Genomic DNA, 24,877 nt, shown 5'->3' on the forward strand with positions numbered 1-24,877 from the left:
AATCCTTCTCTCTGGTTTTAGGTCTGTATTTCCCACCTGGCTGCCTTGATGGATTGTGGATCTGGTCTTGACATTGGACACCAGAGGCACACAAAACAACTCTCAGAGAAAAAAGGACCATAAGAAAAAAGGACCATAAGAAAAAAGGACCATAAGATAACTGCCTTCAGTTACAAAAAATTGTGGAGATACTAAGCAGGATTGCTTTCCTCTGTTTATATTTTTCTAACTTAATTTATGTATGTGTACATAAATTAACACACACATAAATATATATATATACACTAAATCAAGCAACAAGAACCTTCACTTTCGCATCCAAACCTATTAATTCCCTTCCCAGTAAAAAAAAAAAAAAAAGAAAACCCCTACCCTTTTATGATTTTAATAATGTCTGTTGCTAGTTTAATAATTTCATTCAAGCTTGGCCCTTTAATTAACACCAGTGTTTGATCTTCTGCCTTTTTTTTTTGCCATTAATATAGCCCAAGCAAGAGAAGCTGAGGGATGGTTTCATTTGTACTGCATACAGCTGGCTGCTATTAAAGCTAAACCAAGCAAGTGAAGCTTGTTTAATATCCAGTTAATTAGCAGCACAGTGAGATACTGACAAGATTTGCTGGGCTTGTTAGTTCCCTTTGCATCCTTCTTAGCAAAAGGCTTGTGGTGGTACAGAGTCAATCCATTTAATGCCAGCCTGGCTGGCAGGCTGTGTCCTGTGAGATCTTGGAAGCAGTTCCCTCTGCACCAACTTTTCTTTCCACCTTCTTAGCTGTCAGCAAAGCTGAGTATGGGTGTAAAGGCACGTATTTTCTTCTGACCTACTGGAATGGGCTGATGTCATGCTTGTAAATGTCGGTGTTTGGACTTGCCTTGAAAGAGAAGAGGTTTTTGCATTGACTGTTAACAGCAGAGCAGTAAACCTTGGGAGTCTGTCATTACCACTCGTTTGATTATCAAAATAGGGATGGAAATGACCACACTGGTGCCAGTCAGGTAGCTCTCAGAGCCTTTTACTTCTATAAAAGCTAATCCTACGGATTTTCTTTGTTCAAATACTTCTCCTCAGCTGATGATTTAGAGCCATATTAGTGCCTGCAACCCTTGCAGGTGATTTTCTAGACTAGCAAGATGTATTTAGGGTTTTTTTTTGTTATTTTTTTCAACAGCATTGAACATTAAGTTACAGCATATATTTGAGTTGGCTTGTTCTTGTCTTGTAACATAAGGAAATATTAATTAAAGGCACAGTATGAAGATAGTTGGTAATTAGTCATCTACAAATAAGCTTAGTCCTGGATGCAAATATATGAAAGTGATAATGAACTTATAGATCAAGTTTGTACAGTTGTGTTATTTTAGGAAATAAGTCTGTAACAGACAGGCAAAAAAAAAAAAAAATCCTCCCAAACCACATCTATGCAACTTGGTTGACATACAAATACATCATTGCCTACTAAAACTTGAAGGTGACAGAATGCATGCCTTCAGTCATCATTCAAGAAATAAAATACATTTGAGGAATAAAATACAAGATTAACAAGCCTAGTAGTTCTGTCCTAAAGAGGGACAGCAGTAACAGAGAGAATAAGCACTTTAAGATTACAGATAACATTTGCCAAAAAGCAGAGATGGGGAAAAACCATAAGCTTTGCTTCAAACACTCACCAGTTATAGGGGAGCTTTCCATCTCTTTCTAAAGATGCAAAATTCACAAAGGTCCCAGCCCCGCACTCCCTGTTCCAGGAAGAGCATTAAGTAAAAAAAGTTACTATATTTGGATTCACAACACTTGCAAAGAGCTTGATTTAACAGAACTCTTGGAGCTGCAGGGAAGTGCTGAACACTCACATCTGTGACCAAGTCTGAGATAATATGTAATGAACATAACTAAAACCCCTTAACCTGGTTGTCCAAAACCAATAAATGTTCAATACCACATGAGATCAAATTGCCTAAAAATTGCTTAAAACAATGAAATTCTCAAATTAACCTTATCTTCTGTTCAGATTTGTGCTTTCCACAGCCTGGCACTAGCAACGGTTTCTGCCCTCAGTACACAGGTTAAATATTTACCCTTCTATGCTAAATATTCACTGTTCCCACTCTAAGGAGAAGTTGTTTAATTGTGTCCTTTTTACAGGATAATTATAGGTAATTTTGAGTCACAAAAATAGCTGCAGGGAAAAGAAAAAAAAAAGTTCTGAATAACATTCTAGTAGTGTCTTTATCACAAGTACATTATTTTCAGCTATGAATTATAAACTAACTTGACTATTTTCTTGATTTAACCAAACAATTGCTTGCAGCTTCTTACTGGATTTATTTTTTAAATTTCTTTCTGGGGTGTTTATCTTCTGTGGCTAGAAGCAGTGATGAAGAGAAAAAGCTCTGGGCTGGCTGCACAATAATTAAATAGGAAAGAGAATTAATTTAGCTGGGATTTTCACAGAGCCATTTACAAGTAAAAGGAACAAACCACATAATGTTTTCTTAAAAAGATAACCTGAAAAATATGTGTGATGTGGACATCTGTTGCATGGAGTACCTGGACAAGACGCACAAAATGCAGCATCTGCTAGGCTGCTAAGTAAAAGATTTTTTAATGTAAATTTGTTTTTACATGAAACAATTTCCTTCCTTGTCACAGTACAGTAAATTAATATAAAATACATTGCATGTATTAAAAAAGGACAAAGACTCTGTGACACCTTCAAAGGCAGTAGGTAAAGCAAATTATCTATGGTTTGGGGAAATTTCCACAGCTCACACAGGTCATAACTCACATCAAAGTGAAATGTTGCAGGTAAGATCACCTAGAAAATGAAACTGAATTTCAATATTCACAAGGTACAAATGATTGGTGAAGATGGGCAAATGGTGAGAGAAACACTCTCTAGAAAATGTTATCTGCTTATATGGAAAAATCTCCTGTTCCAAACCATATCAAAGACTTAAAAAGAAACTCAATGTCCTGCTCATGCCCATTTGCCTCAGATCCTAATTAACATTTGTGTTCCTGACACAATCCTTTTGCAATAAGTGATTGCACTTATGGACTCAATCCTGCAAAACTCAGAATGAGACAAAGGTTGAGGCTTGTCAGTCAGGTCAAGAGTGAAAGCAGATAGAAGGAGATGAGCTCAACAGCAGCAAAACAACTCCTTCAAAGACACCCTGTTCACAAGCACCTCAAGCAGCACCCACACACAAAAGCATTCTCAGCTTGAACTATTGCCATTGTATGTTTGTTGGTGTCTGATTTTTTTTTCCTTTTTTTTTTTTTGTGTGTGTAATTAGCATGAATCTGGACTCACCTGGCCATTTGTAGGTGTTTTCTCCTGAGTACAACCAGAGTGACCAGCAGCAGTCCAATCAGGAGGATACTGAGGATGGCCAGCACGGAGATTACCACGACATTTGGGTTCATCTCTGTGACTGTACACACAGGAAAGGACTCTCAGTTATTCAGTTCAGGAGCACTGACATTTTTATTTTGTTTTGGTTTTCCCTGAGTGTTGGTAATACTATTTTTTTAAACTTATCTCAAAAATCCTGAAGTGTTAGAGAGAAAAATCTGCCACAGGAGATAAAGGGAGAGTTTGAGTAGCTATTACTCTCAGAAAATTTCTTTGGGGAAATTATTTCATTCTGGCATTTTTGTTAAGCTTTAACATGTTCTGATTTATTTTTTTTTCTTTTTTAGCTGACATTTATAACACAAGGAAAAATGGTGAAAGTAATACAAAATACAAATATTCATCATCATCTATGTCTCTAAAGCACATTTCCACTCTGAAGTTGCTCCTCAACAATAATCAATGCTTTTTCTGACCCAGAAGCAAAATAATAAGCGGGGGCTTTGTAATAGACTGGGTTGAAACTGCTTAATTACTCTGGAAAATGACATGCCCAAGGATCCCTCATCAGGAGCCTTTTGGCTGAAGATCCCGCAGAGGGTCTTTCTTCTCTCTTACTTCTTTGCTGAATGCAGAAGCCTTAACAGCTTCTGAATGTGATTTTGCTCTTGTTTGTGCTTGGCTGAGAAAACATTTTTCTCCATAAATATCATCAAGCCATACCCTGGTGTTTAGTACTGACACCACAAACTGCATCCCTTGATTTCTATAACCCAGAGCAGAACTGAGCCCCTAGTTGACATTTTTCCAAGTCAAGTGGGAAGGGCCTTTTCTAAGGGCTTTCCAAAGCTGCTCCCCCATCCCATCCACATCTGGCAGCCTTTTCATGATACAAACAACCCCTGGGGCCAGCACTACAGAGTGCAGCTTTAGAAAGCAAAAGGAAACAGATGTGGCTGGATGAGGAAGAAGAAGAAAGCAGGGAAGTGCTGCTCACCCATGGTGGAGACTGCAATGAAGGTGGGGATGCTTGGGCTGTTGTGGCTGAAGGTGGTCACGCTGCAGTTGTAGGCAGTGGCAGGGGTCAGGCTGGAAATGGTCACGACGTGTGAAGAGACAGTGACAGGTTCCTGCAGACATGGGGAAAACACACAGAGGAGTTTGTCTGTCCCGTAAATGCAAGAGCACAAATCAGTGCTCCATGTATCTGGCACGTAAAGGCAGATCTGGTGAAAGAAATCAGCACTTTGAAACACAGGAAAAGTAACCAGGGCCTGCCCTTGACAGCAGGCAGATAGTCTGGCAGAAAAGGGGAGAGGAACAGGAGTGAATGCAGCTGCAAGAATGTCTCAGAGCACTCCAGGAACTCCAGAGAGGGAAGGGAAGGGAAAAGGGAAAAGGGAAAAGGGGAAAAGGGAAAAGGGAAAAGGGGAAAAGGGGAAGAGGCAAAAGGAGAAAAGGAGAAAAGGGAAAATGGAAAAGGAAAGGGAAAAGGGAAAAGGAAAGGGACATATGCCCCAGGGTGGGTTGGTCAGGCACATGCTTGGTAGGGAAGAGCTTCCCACTGTGACCTCCAGAACATGCCAGAGGTGGGCACAGCTCATTAGCTCTGGTTTCTAAGCCACAGAGGTAGCAGGAAAACCATATTATTTTTATTCAAAGAACAGCCAAGGCAGTCACAACCTCTGCCATGAATGAAATGACAATTCTGATTTGAATGCATGTCATCTTTGCCTCTGAAGCAGCTCCTCTGGGTGTGGAGACCTGTGAGCCCTTTCGAGTGGTCAAGGTGAAAAACAAAGCTAGAGCAAAGTTTTTTTGGTAATAATGATGATCAAACACCCTACACCTCAGTTTTTCTGGCTGGCAGAAACTACATAATGTATTTATACAATGTCTTAATTGCTATGAAACCTGTGAACAGTTTTGTGGATTTTAAATGCTGATAGGGCAATAGAAAACAAACACAGCAAGAACAACATATGCACTGACTTAAAGATCCTTAAGGCTCTTGGTTTTCCGGACTGTCCAGCAGAACCTGGGGTGGGTTACAGTTGTAAAAACAGGGATGCTGAGCCAGTGGTTTAGAAGGGAAAGAAGGAGAAGTTTTATGAATGAACCCACTCCAGATGGGGAATGCAAGGTGCTGTAACAATTCCCAAGCACTGGATATTTGCAAGAGCCTGTTGTCAGTCACAGCCCAATTCTAAGCTCCTGTTGCAGAGCAAATCTGAGGTACATGATACAGATGAAATCACATGCACATGAGTGGGAGGGAGATTTTTATTGCCTGAGCTGAGGAGCCACTCTTTGGCAATTGGACTTGGTTGGGTGTTTCCATTTTCCCCTCTGGGAAATTTAAATTAGTCAGCTCAAATCCAAGATGTTCGAAATTGGAAAGCTGTTGCTTTTCATTTCACTGATTTAAAGATGCAGGAAAGGGACAAAAATGTTCATGTAATTAGCCTGGAGAATCACCAAGAATTTTCACCACTCTACTTGGAAAGTATCCCTTCCTGCAGCTCAGAAAGGAGCCCTTCCCAGTTTTTAATGGAAACAGAAAAGATAGTGATGAATCTAATGAGGAGCGAGCTGACAATCTCTATGCATTATCCAGTGCCAGATGTTCCCATCAACAAATGAGGCTCCCACTGCAGCATCTGCCAAATGAAGCAGTCCTTTCCTGATCTTCTTAAAACAGATCTGCTCTGAACTGAAGTTGCAAATCCTCTGGTATTTTCCTTGCCTGATCTCATCGCTATTTTGAATCTCTGGTAAGTGATGATAGTGACTTCACAACCTTTGCTATTCAGTGTGAAAAAGCAGGAATCTAGACACGGAATCTAAACTATCCAAAAGATTAAAGTGCATTTAAGCTTTTTTTTTATTTTATTTTTTTCTTCCTTTAGTTATTGTCTGTCTCAATTAAAAAAGAATATTAAATAATTCAGACTGATCTTGATCTTCCATAGGATTAAAGAGTGTGCGAGTCTTTTGTGGTAATCAGTGGTTTAAGTAGGTAATTTTTCACTTCTTTCTGAATGATTACCCATTAAATGTCACAGTGCCCATGAGAGAATAATGTTTTGTGGCATATAATCAGAGTGATTCATTATATCATCAGCTAAAACACAAAGTAAACCTCACATGTTGCACAGCATTGAATGTCAAGGAATTAAAACTACTACTGCTCTCTTATTTTTTCACTGAACAGCATTACCCATTTAAATACCATATATTTACACTGGCTGCTGAGCACAGGCACCTGACTGGACAGAAAGAAATGGAGGTTCATATGTGAGGCTCAGGAAGTGGATCTTGAAGAAAATACCCTGAGATAAAATGCATGAGGAGCAGCTACATTTGCATAAAGGTACTCTTTGAATACCAAGGAAGCTCCTACTGAACTTCAGTTAACAGACCTCAAAAAACCACGAATAAAGTATTCCAGAAATAATTAAATACTGTATCAGAAATCTTGTGGCATCTAACTATGTCTATTTTCCCCATTCCTTATGAAGCTACCTGACCATTTCCCCCTTCTTGCTCATTGGCATTCCCTTTGTTTTATGTTAGATTTTGGACAGTGTATCAGGGCTAATTCCACTGACACTGCTGGATGCACATAGTTTCTCTCCAACCAGTTCTATAATCTCATCAATTAGGCAGAGGTCAACCTTAATATTGCAAAACAACAAAAATATTTTAGGATTTGAAATGCAGCTTTGGTAGTTTAGCTTTTAAAGGTTTAATTCTGGGATGAAGAGTGGACACCAAAGAAGAGACACATACCTGGACTTTTGTTTCCTGGCCAGATCCGGCCTGTTGGCAGTAGACTTCAAAGAAGTCAGCCACTCCTTCTTCCACCCACAGCAGAGTGACGGAGGTCTGAGTCTTGTTGACAGCAAAAAGAGATTTTGGAGGAGCTGGTTCTGGTATAAGAGAAAAATCTCCTTTCATTAAGCTTATCTTTAAGTTTCTAGACAACTGAGAAAAATGAAAAAAATCAAAAGCAATGCCTGATGCCCTTCTATCTTTCATTTCCTTCAGATAAAGTCCACCAATGTAAATCCTCTCATGATGACAAACTACCACTGTAAAATGGGAAGATGATGAAGTGTGTTGGTTTTTCTTCTCTATTTAAACCATTCTATATTTGGACAGCTGGATAATTACTTCACTTCCCTTCTCAGCAGAGCCCTTGTTTAAGGATGATCAGTGGATTCTATTCATAGAACAATGTTAGCAGGAGCTCTTTCAGAAAAGATCCCTGTCCACCTGTTAGCAACATACTTGGCCTGAGAAGGCTTTTCTTCACAAGGCCTGCCCAGGAGACTATACTTGTGGGAAGCTGCTTCTTTAAAGGCTGCCTTGGTTCCTTTAACTGCAGCAGACGAAATATTTAGCCAATTACCAGTTAAAAAACCTCAAACCTCTAGCCTTTTTTTTTACCTCTGGCTAACATTTAAGGGCTACTGGAACTGTGTTGACTTCCATGACTTGTAGGATTGCAAAGAAATCCAGATCTCCAGAGGTCCTCAATTAATTATTTTGATTTTCATTGCTTTTGCACTGGATGAAGCAACAATAGGCAAACAAATACAAGAGTCTGTGAAGCAGGGGACAACCCTATAACAATAGTGCTAGATGGAGGGTGTCCTGGAAATGACTGCATTAGAAATGTTGTGAAACATGGATGGTGCACTCAGCACCTCTGTTCCCATGTCCAGTGGCCTTGGCTGCTGCCTCCAGGGCCATGTCCCTGCCCCATAACCCCTGTGGAAATTACCCCTCACTGTAACCACACCCAGACCAACTTGGGGAATGGAAAGCACTGAACAGTGGGGAAAATCTTGAGGACCAGGAGAGGAGCAAACAGCCTAAGCATAATGTGTTAGAATCCTGGAAAACCAACAATAGTGCTGATATAAAAGATACTTTTTCTCCTCAGTATTATTTAAACACCAGTGCTTAATCCTAATTTTCATCCTGATGACTTCTCGTGATGGATACTGGCAACCCCCTAGCTTTCCACCCCTCAGGCCTCCTGGGCTCTTCTGCTTTGCCTTCACAAACTGTAAAATTTGGGTTGTACATTTCTGAGTTGTTCTGTGCAGTTTTTAGATCTCCTATTCTGTGGAGGTTTAATTAAAGCTGTAATTCTCAAACAATGACCCGATTTTGGGATTCTGACACACTGCATACAATATGTGATGCACAAGAACATTCTGGGTTGAATTTTTTTTTTCCTTCCACAAATAATTTGTTATCCTCAGTCTGTGAGATGCTGTCATAAGGACCTTGGCACAAGGGACTTGCTCAAGTAGTTATAGACATTTTGGAGATGTATCTGATCCTGAAACAATCAGATCTGTGTTCTGGGGTTGGAGTCTGCCCAAGCCATATTGCCATTTTGTAAAAAATTGCACAGGGACTGAGGCACATTCACGTGTGTCATGAGGCTTGCAGTGCACATATTGTCCCAGTGCTACCCGAGACAGTGTCCCTCTCTCATAATTACACACATGTATCTGCTCTTGGACTCAGAAACACATTCCATCCCTTGCTCCAGGTAAAAAAAAAATGGCCTCAATTAAAATACAAGCTTTGCATTTGGGCAGCGTCCCAAGCAAATCCTCCTTTTGCTTCCAGCAAATGGCTCGATTTTTCTGCAGGTGGAATGCTGCCAGAATGAAGCAAACATCATGGAGGGAAGAACATTTGGCAGGAATGCTTAAGTGACTGCCAAGTGCTGAGTCGTCTATCACTTGGAGTCAGTTTCCACTACTGCTAATTACAACTCCCATTGCTGCCCTCAGAAACAGAGAGAGGGAAAACCTCTGGCAAAATGTCCCCACCTTTGTCTTTTCAAAGTTCAAACATCATAAAGGAAAAAAAAAGTCAAACTCAATCCAACACAAAACTCCACACCCAAAAGTTTAGAAGGGGTTCATTGGAACGGAATTCATTCCACCTTCTCTTTGTTGCCACTGAAGGGCAAAGTACCCATCCAAGTTCAATAAGAGTGCCCATCTATAAGAAAGAACAGGAAGATACAACCCTGTGGCAGTGTGGACAACAGGAATAAGGCTTGTGGGTCTGCCTGAAAGACAAAGCTAGCTGGTCTTTTGAAATACCACCCTAAAATATCTGGACAATGCTAGCAGGGGGTGATACTCACCCCAAAACATTCACCCACTCAGTCACAGGAGCAAATACATACATGTAACTGCGCAGGTACAGCGTGGGGAAAAAAATGGAGATGATTTGCACAGGGAAAAGAAAACTCATGGAATTTGTCTACATCTTTCAAATATTGCCGTTGGTATTAGGACCTGCAAGAACTTCAGATTGTTATGTCTATACTGTTTGCCTCAGCGCTGTGAGTAAGAATTCTGAGAAACATAAATGGACAATAGTTGTTTCAAGAGCTCTAATCCAATTAGAAATTACAGAGTCTTTTAAATTCACTTCTCTCATGGTGACTCACAAAAGGATTATTATTCACGTAGAGAAGATAATCCACTCTGAAATTACAAACTCTTCCTTACCCACCTTCTCAGTGGAGCTAATGCCTGCAAAAGCAGTTTGGTGCACTTGGAAATTTCAGTGGTTTAGTACCTAGGGCTCAAAACCTCCACATACATTCGAAAGATAACTAAAATTTCTTAAGGTGCAACAGTGCAGTATCCAGTCTTCCTCCCAGGTAAAGATATTAGATAGAAAGTTATATTTGAAACTCTTACATTAAGGATCAAGCTCTCGAGTTTTCTTTTGTTTCTATGAGTATATTACACATATTTATCTTAAAATGAAGCTGGGTTCCACATTCACGAATCTGACTACTTTTATAAAGAGTGCTATCATTAATTTGCATTTAAAGGTAATATTTTGCTGTTGAAAGACTTTGCAGATGTCCAGGGAAAGAGGAGGGGAGACAGGAAAGCAGACCAAGTGGCAGAGAGATGTAGAAATAAGCTTGTCAGAAACAGAAAGGTAGAAAGGAAGGTTCTGTTTTTTTAGTGAAAAGTTCATCTGTGAATCCTGGATTGCCATTCTCAAAACCTATATGTGTTCAAGATCTTAGGCAAGCAGCTATGAAGTTGGCTTGTTCTCTCAGCAAGACACTAAGTGATTTCCCAGCTCCTACTTCCACTTACAGTCAAATTTTGCCGCTCTTGCTCCTCTTGAGCAAAACCATTTTAGGAGAGTAGCTTCACACACCCAGGCAAGAGACAATCTTCACAGCAAGGCGAGGTGAAAATTACAGTTTTGCAAAAGAAAAGGGCTCACAGGTACATGACTGAAATAAGGAAGGTGCTGCATCTGCTGACAGAGTTACTTTACAGTCAAATGAGTGGGGTGAGTTAATAATTTAAGAACAAGCATTTCTTACCTAATTTCACAAGCTGGGGCATGGAAGTATTGCTGCCTCTCTCAGTACAAGCAGTCACTGACAGATTGTAAATGTCTCCTGGAGGCAAGCTCAGCACTGCAGTCATCACGTTGCGTGTTACCTGAACAATCAAGGGACACCAGCTTAAACGTGATACAAGCCACACAACTGCCTCACAAAATTAACCTGGTCACTCAAAATACTGCAGAGAGAGTCCTGTGCGTCACAGCAGATGTCATCTGTGTGCCCCAGGCTCGTGACATCAACCAGTTCCCACTGATACCAACCATGAAACCAGAAGAGCACAAGGCAAAAGGAAGACAATTTTAGGCTGTGCTTTCTATGTGACCAGTGAAAATTTAAGGAAAAAAAGAAATTCTCCCTCACACCACTGAGAGCATCTAGATTTCTAAAGTTTTGCAAAATGCTAAACAAGCCATGAACTTGAGTCTATTGCAACTTTAGAGGAATTTAAATCAAGTCAGACAGCTCAAAGAAGAGCACACAAGTCATGTGTAGGCAATCCTTTGTATATCCTACAGAGCTGAAAATTAACTCCATCTGGGCAAGTCCAACACCTCTTGGAGACCTGTTGATTTGACAATAGATCTCAGGGTCTGACTTCAATCATCTGCAAGTTTGCAGCCAGATCCAAAACTGAGCTGAGTCTCAGAACGTCTTCCTTTTATTTTAAGGTGGTGTTCCCATTTTCCCAGAGTCATGGAGAAGGATACAGAACTCAGAACATGCTGTTTTGAGGGCATTTCTGGACTATCTAAAAAGGGCCCACTCAGGAATTTCATGCTGGTTTTCAGTCATTTAATTCTCAGGCTGAAGCTTCCAGATGCAAGAGAAACTGATGGTTCTGAATAAAGACCAATAGGGCTTTATTTCATAAATAATTTTCATCACTTCTCTAAAAACTGACCAACTTCTGTGGAGTCTTGGGAAATACACAGGGAGCAGGAAGAAAAAGTCAACACTGTCTGACTATGTTACCTATTTATTTCAATAACGCCACAAGAAAGACAATAATATTAACAATAGTAAAAAAAATTATATTATGATATTACAATATAGTACAAGTTTTAAAGGAAACAGTTTCTGAAAGTGACTAACAGAGCTTGGGAGAACAGGTCTGATGCCTGCAAGCATGTACCTGTATTATCCATTTGAACAGAACCATAGAAGTTAGCTGTAAATAGGTAGGTTTTTGCAAGGTTTTCCTAAAGAATACCCTCTGGGTTCCCTTGTCTTACAAGGAATATAAAGACAAACATCTGTAAAGACATCCCTAAAGCTTTAAAGTTTTACTTATAGATACACTATATTGTAGATACCCTCAACCTTCAAACTTTTGTTTAATCTGAAATTACATATTCAATTTTGGTTTAAATTTATTTATATTTTTATATTAAATGTTTATATTTATCTAATATGCAATTTTCATATTCAGTGAAGTTGGATGGTAATCAGATTTTTCCTGAAAGAATAATAAGCTTACAAAAAACGTGATTTTTTTGAAGGAAGTGAAGAGAGGGATATAATTGTGATTTTTTTTTTAAATTCAATTGATAGAATATTTTATTTGTAGGATAAAAATTAAAATCTAGTTTTCTTCCTTGTTTGAAGTAAGGATCCAAATCCTGAAGGTTCCTGCTGCTCAGAAAGGTTATCGGTTCTCCTAGTCATATAATTGCATTCATGCGGCAGCAAGCTCCAGATAGGTGAGCTTTTGCAGCCACAAGGAATCTAATGAAAGCTAGGATGTTGCACAAAAATCTAAATGAAAACTGCTGGTCAATTTGCACTTCTGCTGAAAATACACTTCTAATTTTCCAAATGTTCAAGAGAAGGTTCCAAGAGCACACCTTAGCATCTAGCAAGTTTTCTAAGTGCACTCATTCTGGGTGAAATCCTCATCCCATCAATTAGTGGAACTCTAACTAATTCTCGAAGTATTCAAATACTAACTAACTATTCTTATTAATACTCTAAGTATTCAAACATAAATGAAGAACACAGAATTTATGAGGATAAGGTCAGAAAATTGGAAGAAACAGCACCTGAATGAACTAAAAAAACTCAGCCAGTAGTTTACTCTGTTTATTAATAAAATAAAAATAGAAAATACCATACCTGTATACAATAATACTTTATATGTTTAACTGTCTGAAGCTGAGAAGTTTTTAAGCTCTTTTTAAATTACATAAATTATCAACCTCTTCACTGGATCACTACAGAAACACTTTGTCCACTGGCTGTTTTGAGAGCTCAAGTCTCTGGAAGTGCATGCCAATGCTGGGAAATAGTTTTTCTGGCTTCTACCAAACTTGCTGGAACTTAGTAATACAAAATTATCAGAGTTGTCAAAGTTTTTCTGAGTTATCAACTCAGAAAAACAAACCAACCAAGCAAAAGCCCACCCCCCTTCAACAACAAAAAAAAGAACACCATCCACCTTCCATACTAATACTTACACTCTTCTTGATTTTTTTCTTTCCTTCTGCAACGACCATCCAGTGCAGCATCCTGGAATGAGAAAGGTCAGGACCATCTCCTCCATAGGTCCAGGTGACGTACAAAAGGTGGTTGTAATATTCTACAGAGGTAATTTTGGGTGCCACTGGTGCTGAAGGAAGAAGGCAAGCATGTTACAGACAGGGTCTAACACGGCTGATTAGCAAATCCAGTGATAAACTTCTGCCAAAGAATGTTGTTGTGAAAAGAATATCACAAAGCTAGCAGGAAAGGATCATTAAAAGCTACTGCATTTAAGCACTAGCTGAAAGATATGAAAGCCACTGTTTAACCTGGGAGATAATCAGAACAAAAAAACATTTCTTTTTGCAATTTTTCAGTTAAAAATAATCACAGCAGATGAAAATAATTTTTTGAGTCACATTTGTAAGTCAAACTGAAATTCAAGTTAAGAGCCTCAGATGTTGCTTCACTGTGTTACTGAACTGATTGATAGGCTTTCTATAGGAAAAAGCCTACATTGATAGGCTTTCTATAGGAAAAAAAAAATCTTTTCACTGAACTTGCACCTTCCTAGGAGGACAAGTCCAAACCCTTCAGATGTACAAAGAACAACTTTTGCATGAGAAATTATGACCACCTTCCCCAGGGTGGAAGGGAGTGAAAAAGGGCCCCATCACAACCCATTCAGCCTGTTGGGAGGGAATTTTTTGTTCTGGAGCTGCCAGCAAGTCCTTGGCTCTCTCTGCAGCCCATGTAACATAGAGTCACTCATGCTGGAAAAGACCTTTAAGACTGAGACCAATTGTTAACCCAGCACCAAACCATGTCCCCATCAGCACCACAACCACATGTCCTTCAAACACCCCCAGGGACTGGGACTCAGCCACCCTCCCTAGCTAGCTCTCTCATCAGCTGTGACATGCAGAAAGACAGCAACCACCAGCATGACTCGTTTCCTCCTAAAATCGGTGTTTAAGATGAGGATTCCCTCTGGGAGGTGCCTCTCACCTGTGGAGGGAGCAGAGCTGGCCAGCTCACCTTGAATGCCCAATTCAAAGGTACAGGACCCCAGAGAAGAGTTAAATTAATAGTGAGGGGAGACCCAAAATTGAAGATCCCTTCCCAGGAGATAACCTGGGTACAACAAGGAAAGGTATAATCTCTGTGCTTGGCCCATTCTTGAGGAGCACAGTAGGGAAAATGTCAAAAAACTAACTAAAAATTGCAAGTGTTGTCTCTTTGTGTTGCTTATTAAAAAGTTGACAGTTTGTAAAAGAAAAAAAGTGTTTTAAAAATTTAATTTTATTTCTCATTTTTCCTTCCTTTAATGTGTGTCAATAAAACCATCTTTATACCTTTAACTTAAACTTACATTTTTCTCCTAATCTCACGACAAAAAAAAACCCCCACACTTAAACCACTACACTAAATTTAACAAACAAAATTCAACAAATGTAAACCCACTACATAACCAGTATTTCTACCCAGTTATAAACTGAAACCATTACAGTGTGAACTGCCTGGTCTTCCTCTGCACAATCCCTGCAGGGTGTTCATGCCAGGGCAGGTCAGAGGAGCAGAGCCCTGGGTGCCAGCTCAGCTGTGGGTGACAGGGAATGCAGGATGGCCTCGGAGCTCGGGCTTTCTGGAAGGGGCCACAAGATGTCACTGCTGCTTTCACGGAGGCTCCTTCGACTTTGACATTATTAGGGAACAGATTTACTGAAGGAATCGCTGAGGAAGGCAGCAATGCACAGACAGTTTAGAGCCATTTAGAAATGTTTAGTGAGACTATTCTCCCAAATTAATCTTGAAAATGTCCTTTTATGCCGTTGAGGAGAAGCAACCTGATTTAATATAGAACCCTTAAAGCAGTGCTTCTTTTAATTTTTAAAGTCCTCAGCCCATTCCTGGGCATGGATCCTGTATTCCTTGCAGTTTAAAGCCATGACTGACATGAATCTTTATCCACGAATAATGATCTCCCCCTGCACCTTATTATTGATGGTATGCTTTCATGACAGTGAATGTCCAGGACATGTCAAATGAGACCAAGGGCCAGGGCTGGTGTGAGCCACTCCCCTAGCACGAGGTTCTGGGGAGCACAGAGAGGCTGTGGGGAGTCACACCCTGCTGTTGACCTGACCTGAAGCCACATCTGGAAACACCCAGGGGACCAAGAGGCAGCACATGTGGTGGCAGTCATCAGCACCAAGAGTCTGTCTTTCTCACTCCTTTTGCTTCTCCAAAGATAAAGGCATTCTCCTTGTAAAAAGCAAATGCTGGTGGTCCAAAGAGCCTTTGCTCGTGGTTGTTTTAAATCCAGCTGTTTACAGCAGGTGGCATTAAAAGCTCATTAGTCACCACAGCAACCCTGGCAGCGCCAGGATGTCTCCCTGAGTAAAACAACGGCATGCAGCTGCTGCTGGAGGAGCTGGGAGAACAAATGCTGCTTCTGATAAGTCTCTTGGATCCCCAAACCTCACCCATGCTGCTGGGGACATCTCCCCAGTTGCTGTGGGAGAGAGCTACATCTCATCATCACAAGTCCTGCAGTTCAGCACAGCCCCAGCCCCACAGGAGCAGTGGGATCCTGCATCAGGAGATGTCCGCTCTGAGCTTTCTGCAAGCTGCATCCTCACACTCCCAGCTGATCCTTCTACTCTGGTTTTGAATCTCAAGCTCACAGCTTACCCTCCAGGTGTGGAGGTTGGCTCTCCAATTGCACACAGAACTGGCAGATGGTGTACTGTCAAGCCTGCAAAACCTCCACTGCAGTATTTTTAAAATTTAGGGGGTTTTGGTGCGCTTTTTTTTTTTTTTTTTTTTTTTTTTTTTTTTTGGTTTGTTTTAGTTCCTGGCAACCTGTGCAGGGGAGGTTGCACTGTTCAAAACGACGCAGAAAGGGACCAAGTGCCCCATAAAACCATCTGCTGTCTGGGAGGAAAGAGGCTAAAGATGAGAAAGAACTCTCAGTCCCCTGGTAACTTAAAGCCATGAAAAGACAGCACCTAACTGAGAACAAACATTTCAAACCTGCGGACATGACAAACTGGCAAGACTCACAAGTTAGCCTTACTGCAGTTCCTGGGCAAAGCTGAGAGATTGCAAGTAATAAGGCAATCAGAGGACAGGAGTGCATTTAATGCTCACATTCAGCACTGACCATCTACAGGTAAGTGCTTGCAATTTGACCAAATCAGCTTTCTTTGTTAGGACTCTTCACTTAAAATCACGGTGTGATTTCAATACCTCATTGCTATTCAACATTTTCATCAACACCCTGAAAGTAAAAGCAGCATTGATGAACCATGCAAGTAACGTGGCAACTGGCAGAGGAGGGCAGGGTTTGGTCAGGGCTGAGCTGTGAAATATTGCTCCCTGTGCTGGCCCTGCTCAAACAAAGTGAATTTCAATGTGCCAGGTGTGCAGTTGGGTCTGTTGGAAAAGAGCATGTAGACAACAAGCGATAAATTCTGTTAGAATAAAACAGAAGTAAATCAACACAGACCTCCAGTGTGATGATGCAGGAAATGCAATCATCTAGATGCACACACAGGAGGGCTTTGAATAGGGAGATGATTGTGCCTCTATTAGGAGCATTGAGCAGGCTGGTATCATACTTGCATGTTTTATGTACTTTAGTAAAGACAATAAAAAATTAGAGAGGCAGAATGAGGAAAAAAACCTAACATGGGAAAACACCTAAAAGTGAGAGCATCTGAAGAGTTCAATGGAATCTATTAAAAAAAAAATGCAGGTTTGTGTCTCTTCAATCAGTAAGATGGAAGTGCAACAAGTATTTTGGACTGGATATTAAAACCAGAAAAAATCAGATCAGAAACACAGGGTATAAACCCTTGATAATAAGAGATATTAACCATTGATACAAACATTGTGTTTTGCCAACCACAAATGGATGATGTTTAGAGATTCATCCATATCTGATTTTGTCTGCATCTGCTCGTCAAGAAGTTACTTCATTTTTCATTTAAGAGCAGTAACAGTCTTTCCTGTCATCATACAGAGATCTAGATTGGTATTGATGACAGATTATATTTTAGAAGACCCAGAATCTCCCTCATTCCTGCTGCAGGTGTCTGGAGATACAATACTGAAGTGAATATCCCACTGGAATATTTCCACTCTAAAATGCTGAACCTGGTACCCAAATCAGTTGGAAAAGACATTTTTTCCCTCATACAGCAACCAACCAGCTGGAAAATTGCTTCCTTACAGTGCTACAGAAAAGCTGATTGATGCCAAAGGACGACGAATATCCCTGGAGACCCTCCACCAGGCTGCAGTTCTGAAACACTGAAAAGTGCCAGAATTTGTCAGCAGAGTAGTCTGGGATCAGGTATCTCAGCATGGGAAGGCTTCTGTTGATTTCAGTGGAGCTACAACTTTAGCTGCTGATGACTTTTCTGCTGCGGCTCTCTGGGGCACAGAGTCTATATAAATCATCACCAAAAACGGGTCTTATTGCGTGACTTTTTCAGCTACATTCTCCAACTCTCACCAAACAGAAAATCTGGGACTAGGCTAGTGTCTGCTTTGGAGTGAGTGGCTGGGACATTATACCCTGATTTTCCTTGTATTTTGATTCCTACAGATGGCGAAGAAGAGCAGGTCGTACTTCATTTCGCCCCACAGTAAAATTGAATTATTTACTGCTTTCAATCAGCTAAGCTTCAACAAGATGAATTAAACAGGGACACTTAAAAGCAAAATGATTCATGGCAAGGTGCTAACAGGGCCTCTTTCATGCTGCTCCCTCTGTGGCTGATCTGTTGGACATACTGAAGATCCAAATCCAAAGAATCTGCCAAGAGATGCCAGAGTGTGTTTAATCCATGGCTGGCTCCAAGTAGAAGAGGGAAATCCATGTGGATATCAATATCAGCTCACTTCTCTTGGTGCTATCACAGGTCATGCTCTGACCTGGGGATTACTGGGAGGGTGAAAAAGGAGGAAAAAACCACTTGGAAATATTGCAGAGAAATGAAAAAGTGTTTCATAATATGGAGAAACCTAGAAATTCGGGTTTACTGATTTACCTATTAACTTCTCAATGTGTCAAATGTATGGTTGTGGTAAAAGTTGAGCAGGAGCCCTCACTGGAGCCGTGCACTCAGCTGATGGTGGACTGCAACAGAGCAGTCAAGCACTGTGCTTGGCATAGGAAAATTTTATTTATATGGTCATTTAAAGCAGTCCTCAGAGACTTAAAAACAAAACAGTAAAAAAACCAAACACCAAAACCAAACCAAACAAAAACAACAACCAAAAAAACCACTTAGCTGATAAATATCCTAACTTGCAACTCTCTGTAGATGAAACACAGTGCCCAGGTCAGACTTTGTCAGTGCTTCTGCCCCCGGGAGCACACCCACAATGTTTTCAGCTGGCTGGTTACCTGTTATGAAGCTGATGGTGGAGCTGTCACAGCAGCTCAGCTCTGGCTCCCCCCAGGTCACCATGGTGACCCGGAAATTGTAATACCAAGCAGGCAGCAGGTTGGCTATTCTCTGTAAAGGGACAAAACACAAAGAGCAGCTCAGGAGAGAACTCAGCAGCACGAGGCAGGACTTCTGAAACACAACAGCATTTATAAACCCTGTGCCCACACTCATTTTTCTGAGCTCTCATTCCTTCCTTCAGTGGAAATCTCTGAAATTTGGCCTTTCAATTTACTAAAAAGTCTGTACAAGGGGAGCAAGCACAGTTGGGATGGCTCTGCTGCTCATCCACATCCACCTGGTGGCAGGTTCTGTCCACCACGGAGATCTCAAAAGATTTCCAAGGTGGAAAGAACCATTCACACAGAGCAAGCTTCCATCACAATTTCAGTGTGACGAAGGCAAAATATTTAACTGGAAAATGTAGATGTTTCTAGTTTGATTAACTGGGCCTGGAGGATAAATCAGAAGTGATGTTTTTGTCACTTTAAAAGCTGTATTTTTTCCCAATTTTTCAAGTGTATTTCACTTTCTATTATCATTTATTATAAATGGAATGGGAATGAAACATAAATGACTTATGAGACATAAATTATATATGTAAATATAAATGAGATATAAATTAAGTATAAAAAGCAATATGTTTTATATTATAGTATTGCACATAATATTTAAGTTAAAATTCTAATTCTTCCACTGACAGCACAGAACATTTAAGATATTCATTCATATTTAAATGAAAAGCCTCCTGATATATTAAAAATTCAAAATAAAAGCATATTGAAAATGATGAACAATTTCAACAATGTAGAAATTGCTACTTTTACAGATCTTTTTTCTCCAGATACTACAAGGCAATGCCAATATAGGTGGCGTGACCTGTTCTTTTCATGATTTTTGGAAGAAGTTGTATCCACATTGACACCAAAGCCTTGAAGATGCTTGGACTTCTTCTGACATGCCCCTGGCGTCATACTGAAAATACCAACATCGCTTTGACAATTTTCAAGTAAGTTGCAGAGCACAAAATGAATGAAGAAACTAAACAGTGTGAAAAGACAAATCCAGTTCCAAAGGTTCTTATCAAATGTTAAGCCTCCAGGAAATAATACTTGATTGTTTCATGCTGTTAGAGACATTGATTTTTTGATTCTTCTCATGGTTGCTTCAGAATACACCACTCAGAGGTGCCAGCAGATCATAGGGATCAGAGGGATTCTGCAGCACCACCAGAGAACCCAAACAAAAGTTCACCAGTCCCTACCTGTACATTAAATGCCACAAGGGAAGAAGAGGGAAATATTCTTTTCCTAATTCAGGGTTAGTCTTTAAAATAATCCTTGAAGAAGTGCTCACTTTAGCTGCAATACAGCACTTGAATTTCAGATTGAAATCCAGACAAAGGAATTCCAACTTGGCTTCCTTCTGCAGGTTTTGCAACAGTAAGGGACAACATCATCTCCTTTTCTAATGAACCACATTAACTCTGCATGATAGCTTTATTTCTTGGATGACTTAGATCACTCAGCTATTAATCTATTTGTGCTGCGTCATGATTACAAGATATTAATTACCAGTTTGGTAAGTTATTTTTTGTTTTTAATTTCCCTGGAGATTTATGTGTTAGATTTATAGTCACATACCCAATTACAGTAAAGCTGCTGGAGCCAAAATGACTCCACAAATGGTATTATGCAAATCAATTACAGTAAATCACTGTGGCTCTCACCAGCAGAAGAAGTTATTGCTATCTTTTTTGCATACTCATAACTTTCCGAACAACTAATTTCAGCTGGAATTGCTTTCTATCTTGCACTACAGTGAAGTCTGAGTAAAATCTTTTCACCTTCTCCAGGAAATAATGGGAAAGAGGAGGAAAATTTCACTTTATGTCTGCAAAGACACCTGTGAACACGTGTGAGCGTGTTCTTATAGAGACCAGTGTTCACCTAGATAAAGTCCTGGCCTAAGATTTTGGATTTTGTGTCTTCAGAAACATGGAGGGTTTTTTTTTTTTTTTTTTTTTTTTTTTTTTTTTTTTTTTTTTTTTTTTTTTTTTTTTTTTTTTTCCCACAAAAAACCACAGCTAAGCCTTCCACATGGCACACTGCAAGACCAGCCTGCAAGCCCCAAATCCATACCATCAATATTAATTATGTAGATAAGCCTTTGGACTACACCCCCTGAGGAGATGATGGAACTTTTAAAGCCTTGACTGACAAACTGACCCACAAACTGAAGCTGCCTCTGGATTTGCTGAACAACAGCAACAACAAAAAAAGGAGGCTAATCTCCTGTCTCATTGCTCTGCTTAAAATTTAGCATGGTTCAGCTGGCAGTGCCTTTAGACCAGAAAATGCCTCCAGCACCCTTGGCCATTTCCTCTGCTTTGCTGGGGAAAAAAGTGCCAGGTTTAAATGCAAATATGCATATTCCTGGGGGAAAGGCTGGGAAAGGGAGTGTCACAAGGTGCCAGGGCCACCCAGGCATGGGAAAGCAAGGCAGGAATGGTCACTTACCACGGAGGCAGTCAAGGAGACAGTTGCTGCTATTTCATAGTAGGTTGTCCACTCTGAGGTCATCGTTGATGGGTTGAAGTAAAACATTTCCACCACGTATTTCCTGAAAACCCCAAGGAAAGGTCGGTTCCAGCTCAGAACCACAGCAGTAGGTCCCAAAGGGTAAAGTGTCAGATCCTTTATTCCAGTGGGCACTGTAAACCAGAAATTATGGTTAGTAATGTGCATGTGTTATCAGGTTCACTTTATTTTAAAATTATACCTTTCATCAATTGAGTTCTACCTATTTCTGTTTTTTTTCGTGACTTTAAACCCCAAGAACTTCCTGGACAAAATGCCATATTTTAAGCATTTGTTCTCCAGTTTAAAACTACTTTTTCAAAAGTGGCTGCAGACCACTTGGTGTTGGCTGCTTAGCTTGAGATGAAGCACAGGGGCTTGATTTCTCGTAAATGGAGGGTTCAATTCTACTTTGAAAATCAGGAGGTTTAGGAGATATTTCAAGAAACTCAAAAACAAAAACATCAAAAGCCAGAGCACTCTGAGAAAGGAATGTTTTCATCCCTAGCCCTCCTTCCCTCGGGAACCCAAAGGTTCTGTCAAGTATTGCTATTCTTGCCTCACAGACAGTGACACTGAGAGAGAGTCAAGTGATTTGAAGAATGTCATATAAGGGTCAACTTCTGCAACCTGTATGGCCTGGAAAGCAATTATTCTTCGTGACTTCATTGAGGGTACTTAAATAAGGACTTAGAACTAACATTTGCAAGGGTTGCAGAGCCCCAGCTATTGCACACTGGGTCAGAACTCAGACCAGCACCCAGATTACTTCAGCCCATGTTAGCACGATTGCCTTTACCTTTATAAATCACTTACCACATCTTTGCTTTGCTTTCTCTAAACTGCTAATACTCACCCTGTGAAAATGAGCCTTAGGATAAATGTGGGGAGAATGGAACTCTTTAAAGTGCATTTTATTTTATTTGAGTTTCATTCATAGTTAGCCACCACTAATAAGTTCACAGAACAATTTGTTTTTCAGTTCTATTATTTTAGTATCATATTCAATAAACTGTTATGAAAACTCATGCAATTGTTGTTTAACTGCATAAAAACAGCCACTGTATAATAAGAAAGTTATGAGATGTTTTAGATAGAAACTGATTGCCATTTTCAGTTTTCTAAGAAACTTTTATGGTTGTAAAGCCATAAAAAAGTGGAGAAAATTGAGGAACTTATTTACTTTGGCTATATATGATTTTACTTTTGCAAATAAAAGTAGCATTTTTCAGATTTCTGAACTGCAGTGAGAAAGATCAAAAGCATTTGTAAAAACTGTCCAATAATTGAAATTTTAACATTGAAGTATAGATATATTGACTTACTAATTTTTCCTTTCCTGAAATATAGCATACTTTACAAATTTTTCTTCAGATCAAATGTGTACGAAAATATACAAGGAGATTGACTAGAATGGTAAGTCTCTCACCATAATCACTAGGCCACATATTGGCTTTCATTTAAAGAATAAATTCTTAACAGGATAACATTTTTTCTGTTTCACTTTCTTCCCTATATCACAGAGAAGAAGCAGCATTTAAAATACTGAAGATCTCTAACTTTCAGCCACCTGCTGTCCCACTGAGCAGACGTTTTGTCAAAAGGAGAAGCTGGGTGACACAGGTTTAATATTTCTCTGCAAATGTAACTCTCTACACTGAATCTCTTTCTATTTTCCCTCTCTCTCACTTTAATATATTTTATTTAAGTGGTAATCTTAACAAAGTAAATTACACTGAAACTGTAAGTTACTGAATTCTCTCCTAAATGACCTGGTGGAATCCTAATTCTTGAAAATGTTATTGTCAGTCTCAGAGGGTTCTTCTCATTTCCAAATCGTAAAGCAGAGAACATTGAGATCTACTCAATGAGAGTAAATCTTGAGAAAATCAAGGCATGGTCTACAGGACTTAATGAACATACTACACATATTTTAAAACAAAAACACCCTAAAAACAAATAAATGCATTTCAATCAGTAGGTTCAGGGGTTACCAATGGAAAATGTGACAGGATCAGAAGGAGGTCCAACCAATGGTCCTTTCCGTAGGTAAACCACAACTTGGTACTGGGCACCAGGAACAAGATTTTCAATGAGGCTGCTGCTTGAATTCACCTAGGAGGAGAGGAACTCGTCAGATATAAAGCATTTACTTGATTATTAAAAGAATGTTGAGACTGTACTTCAATGACTCCAGTTACAAAAGGCCTGGATCCAAACACATTGGCATTGACAGCAAGAACATCATTCATTAAGCCTCACATGACCAAACTGTGGAAGTGGTCAGGACTGACTTCACAAATGATCTGACTCAGAGAATTGCACTTGCCTGGCTGCATAAGGTCAGCTACCTCGCTGCAGACCCACTCTCTCCTACTGTCAAAATTTATTAAAATATTCAGGCTACACTATTCATTTTCAGGTGGTGTTATTCAGGCTGGAGCATCCAGACCATGTGTTTTCAGTTAGAGCCTGAGGCTTTCCATCCGTCATTGATGCAGCTCTGTGAGCTGATAGCAGCATTTGGGGGGAGCTGTCTTCTGGCTGCATGCACTGAGTGACTCCACAGTGAAATCAGAGAGAATCTAATGCCTTGGGAAGGCAGACCTGGAACAGAGACTGGACAGAGCTAGAGAATAAAGTAGGTATTTATTGAAAGACCTCCAGGATACACCTTGGGCAGGACAGGGTCTGACCAGGGTTACACCCAAAGTGGATGCAAAAAGGTCACAAACTGGACGACCAGTCATGAGGTCTCACACTTTATAAGCTTTGGTCCATTGCATATTGGGGTTTAATTGTCTAATTACAGCTTCAGGCTGTGAGGTCCCATCCTTCTTGTTCCTCCCTTCAGCCCACCATTGTTTGTGCTTTTGAGCCTGAAAGTTGTCCTTGGTCTTTGTCAGGAAAAGGATTTGCTTTTTCTACCTACTCTGTGAAGAGAGCTGACTGGCACTTAATGTGAGGCTCAGAACAGCACCACTGGGCAGCACAGAATGTGAAAACCATGAAAGCTAAAACTTAAGGCATCAGAAATATTCTTTATCACCTCTCCTCCAACAGCACTATGAACTGTAACTAAGGGGCACTGTGATTTTTCTCTTCAGTTTGAAAACATCACTGTTCAAATTTCTGCTGTGCCACACCAGGGTTTCAGCCAGAGCTCGAGGCAGAATTCTTCTCCAAGTGATTCCTGGTCTGATACAACACAAAGAGGCTCATCTCCTGAAGACTCCACAAACAGCAAATGCATAGAGCAGCTTTGAGGGAAAGCTTTCACACATCCTTTCTAGAGCTGCAGCCTGGTATTTCCTACCAATATTTTCTTCACAACCTTCTCCAAGTCTGTATCACAGCCACCTCTGCACTGGTGGTTTATTGCAATGCACACGAATGTATCAGTGCCAAGCACAGATTTAGTAAGGAACAGAATTTGTCTTTGCCAGCTGCTCTGGAAAACTAAATCACTTTTAAATCATGCATTATGTTAGAAATGGCTAGAACTTTGCAATGAATTTTGCTCTTTTCAGCTCCTCATGGAGAAGTCGAACCAACAGCTAATAACAATTCCAGGTATAGTAAGTTGATTAAATTTGA

At 40.0% G+C, this 24,877-nt stretch overlaps 1 protein-coding gene across 2 annotated transcripts in view; it reads right to left on the reverse strand.

Annotated features, from left to right (window-relative positions):
- The window catches only part of PTPRO (protein tyrosine phosphatase receptor type O), a 65,374-nt gene that overhangs the window by 19,656 nt on the left and 20,841 nt on the right, over nt 1–24,877 (reverse strand). For both annotated transcript variants that reach the window (XM_066319537.1, XM_066319536.1), the window contains exons 7-15: nt 23,275–23,395; nt 21,221–21,414; nt 18,659–18,770; nt 13,236–13,387; nt 10,756–10,876; nt 7,152–7,291; nt 4,357–4,489; nt 3,318–3,438; nt 1,669–1,737 (exon numbers count right to left, since the gene is read on the reverse strand). In XM_066319537.1, coding sequence (XP_066175634.1) covers nt 1,669–1,737; nt 3,318–3,438; nt 4,357–4,489; nt 7,152–7,291; nt 10,756–10,876; nt 13,236–13,387; nt 18,659–18,770; nt 21,221–21,414; nt 23,275–23,395 — 1,163 coding nt within the window. The remainder of the gene's footprint in view (nt 1–1,668; nt 1,738–3,317; nt 3,439–4,356; nt 4,490–7,151; nt 7,292–10,755; nt 10,877–13,235; nt 13,388–18,658; nt 18,771–21,220; nt 21,415–23,274; nt 23,396–24,877) is intronic.

The sequence above is a fragment of the Sylvia atricapilla genome, chromosome 5 (assembly GCF_009819655.1).
Source record: "Sylvia atricapilla isolate bSylAtr1 chromosome 5, bSylAtr1.pri, whole genome shotgun sequence".
NCBI lineage: Eukaryota > Metazoa > Chordata > Aves > Passeriformes > Sylviidae > Sylvia > Sylvia atricapilla.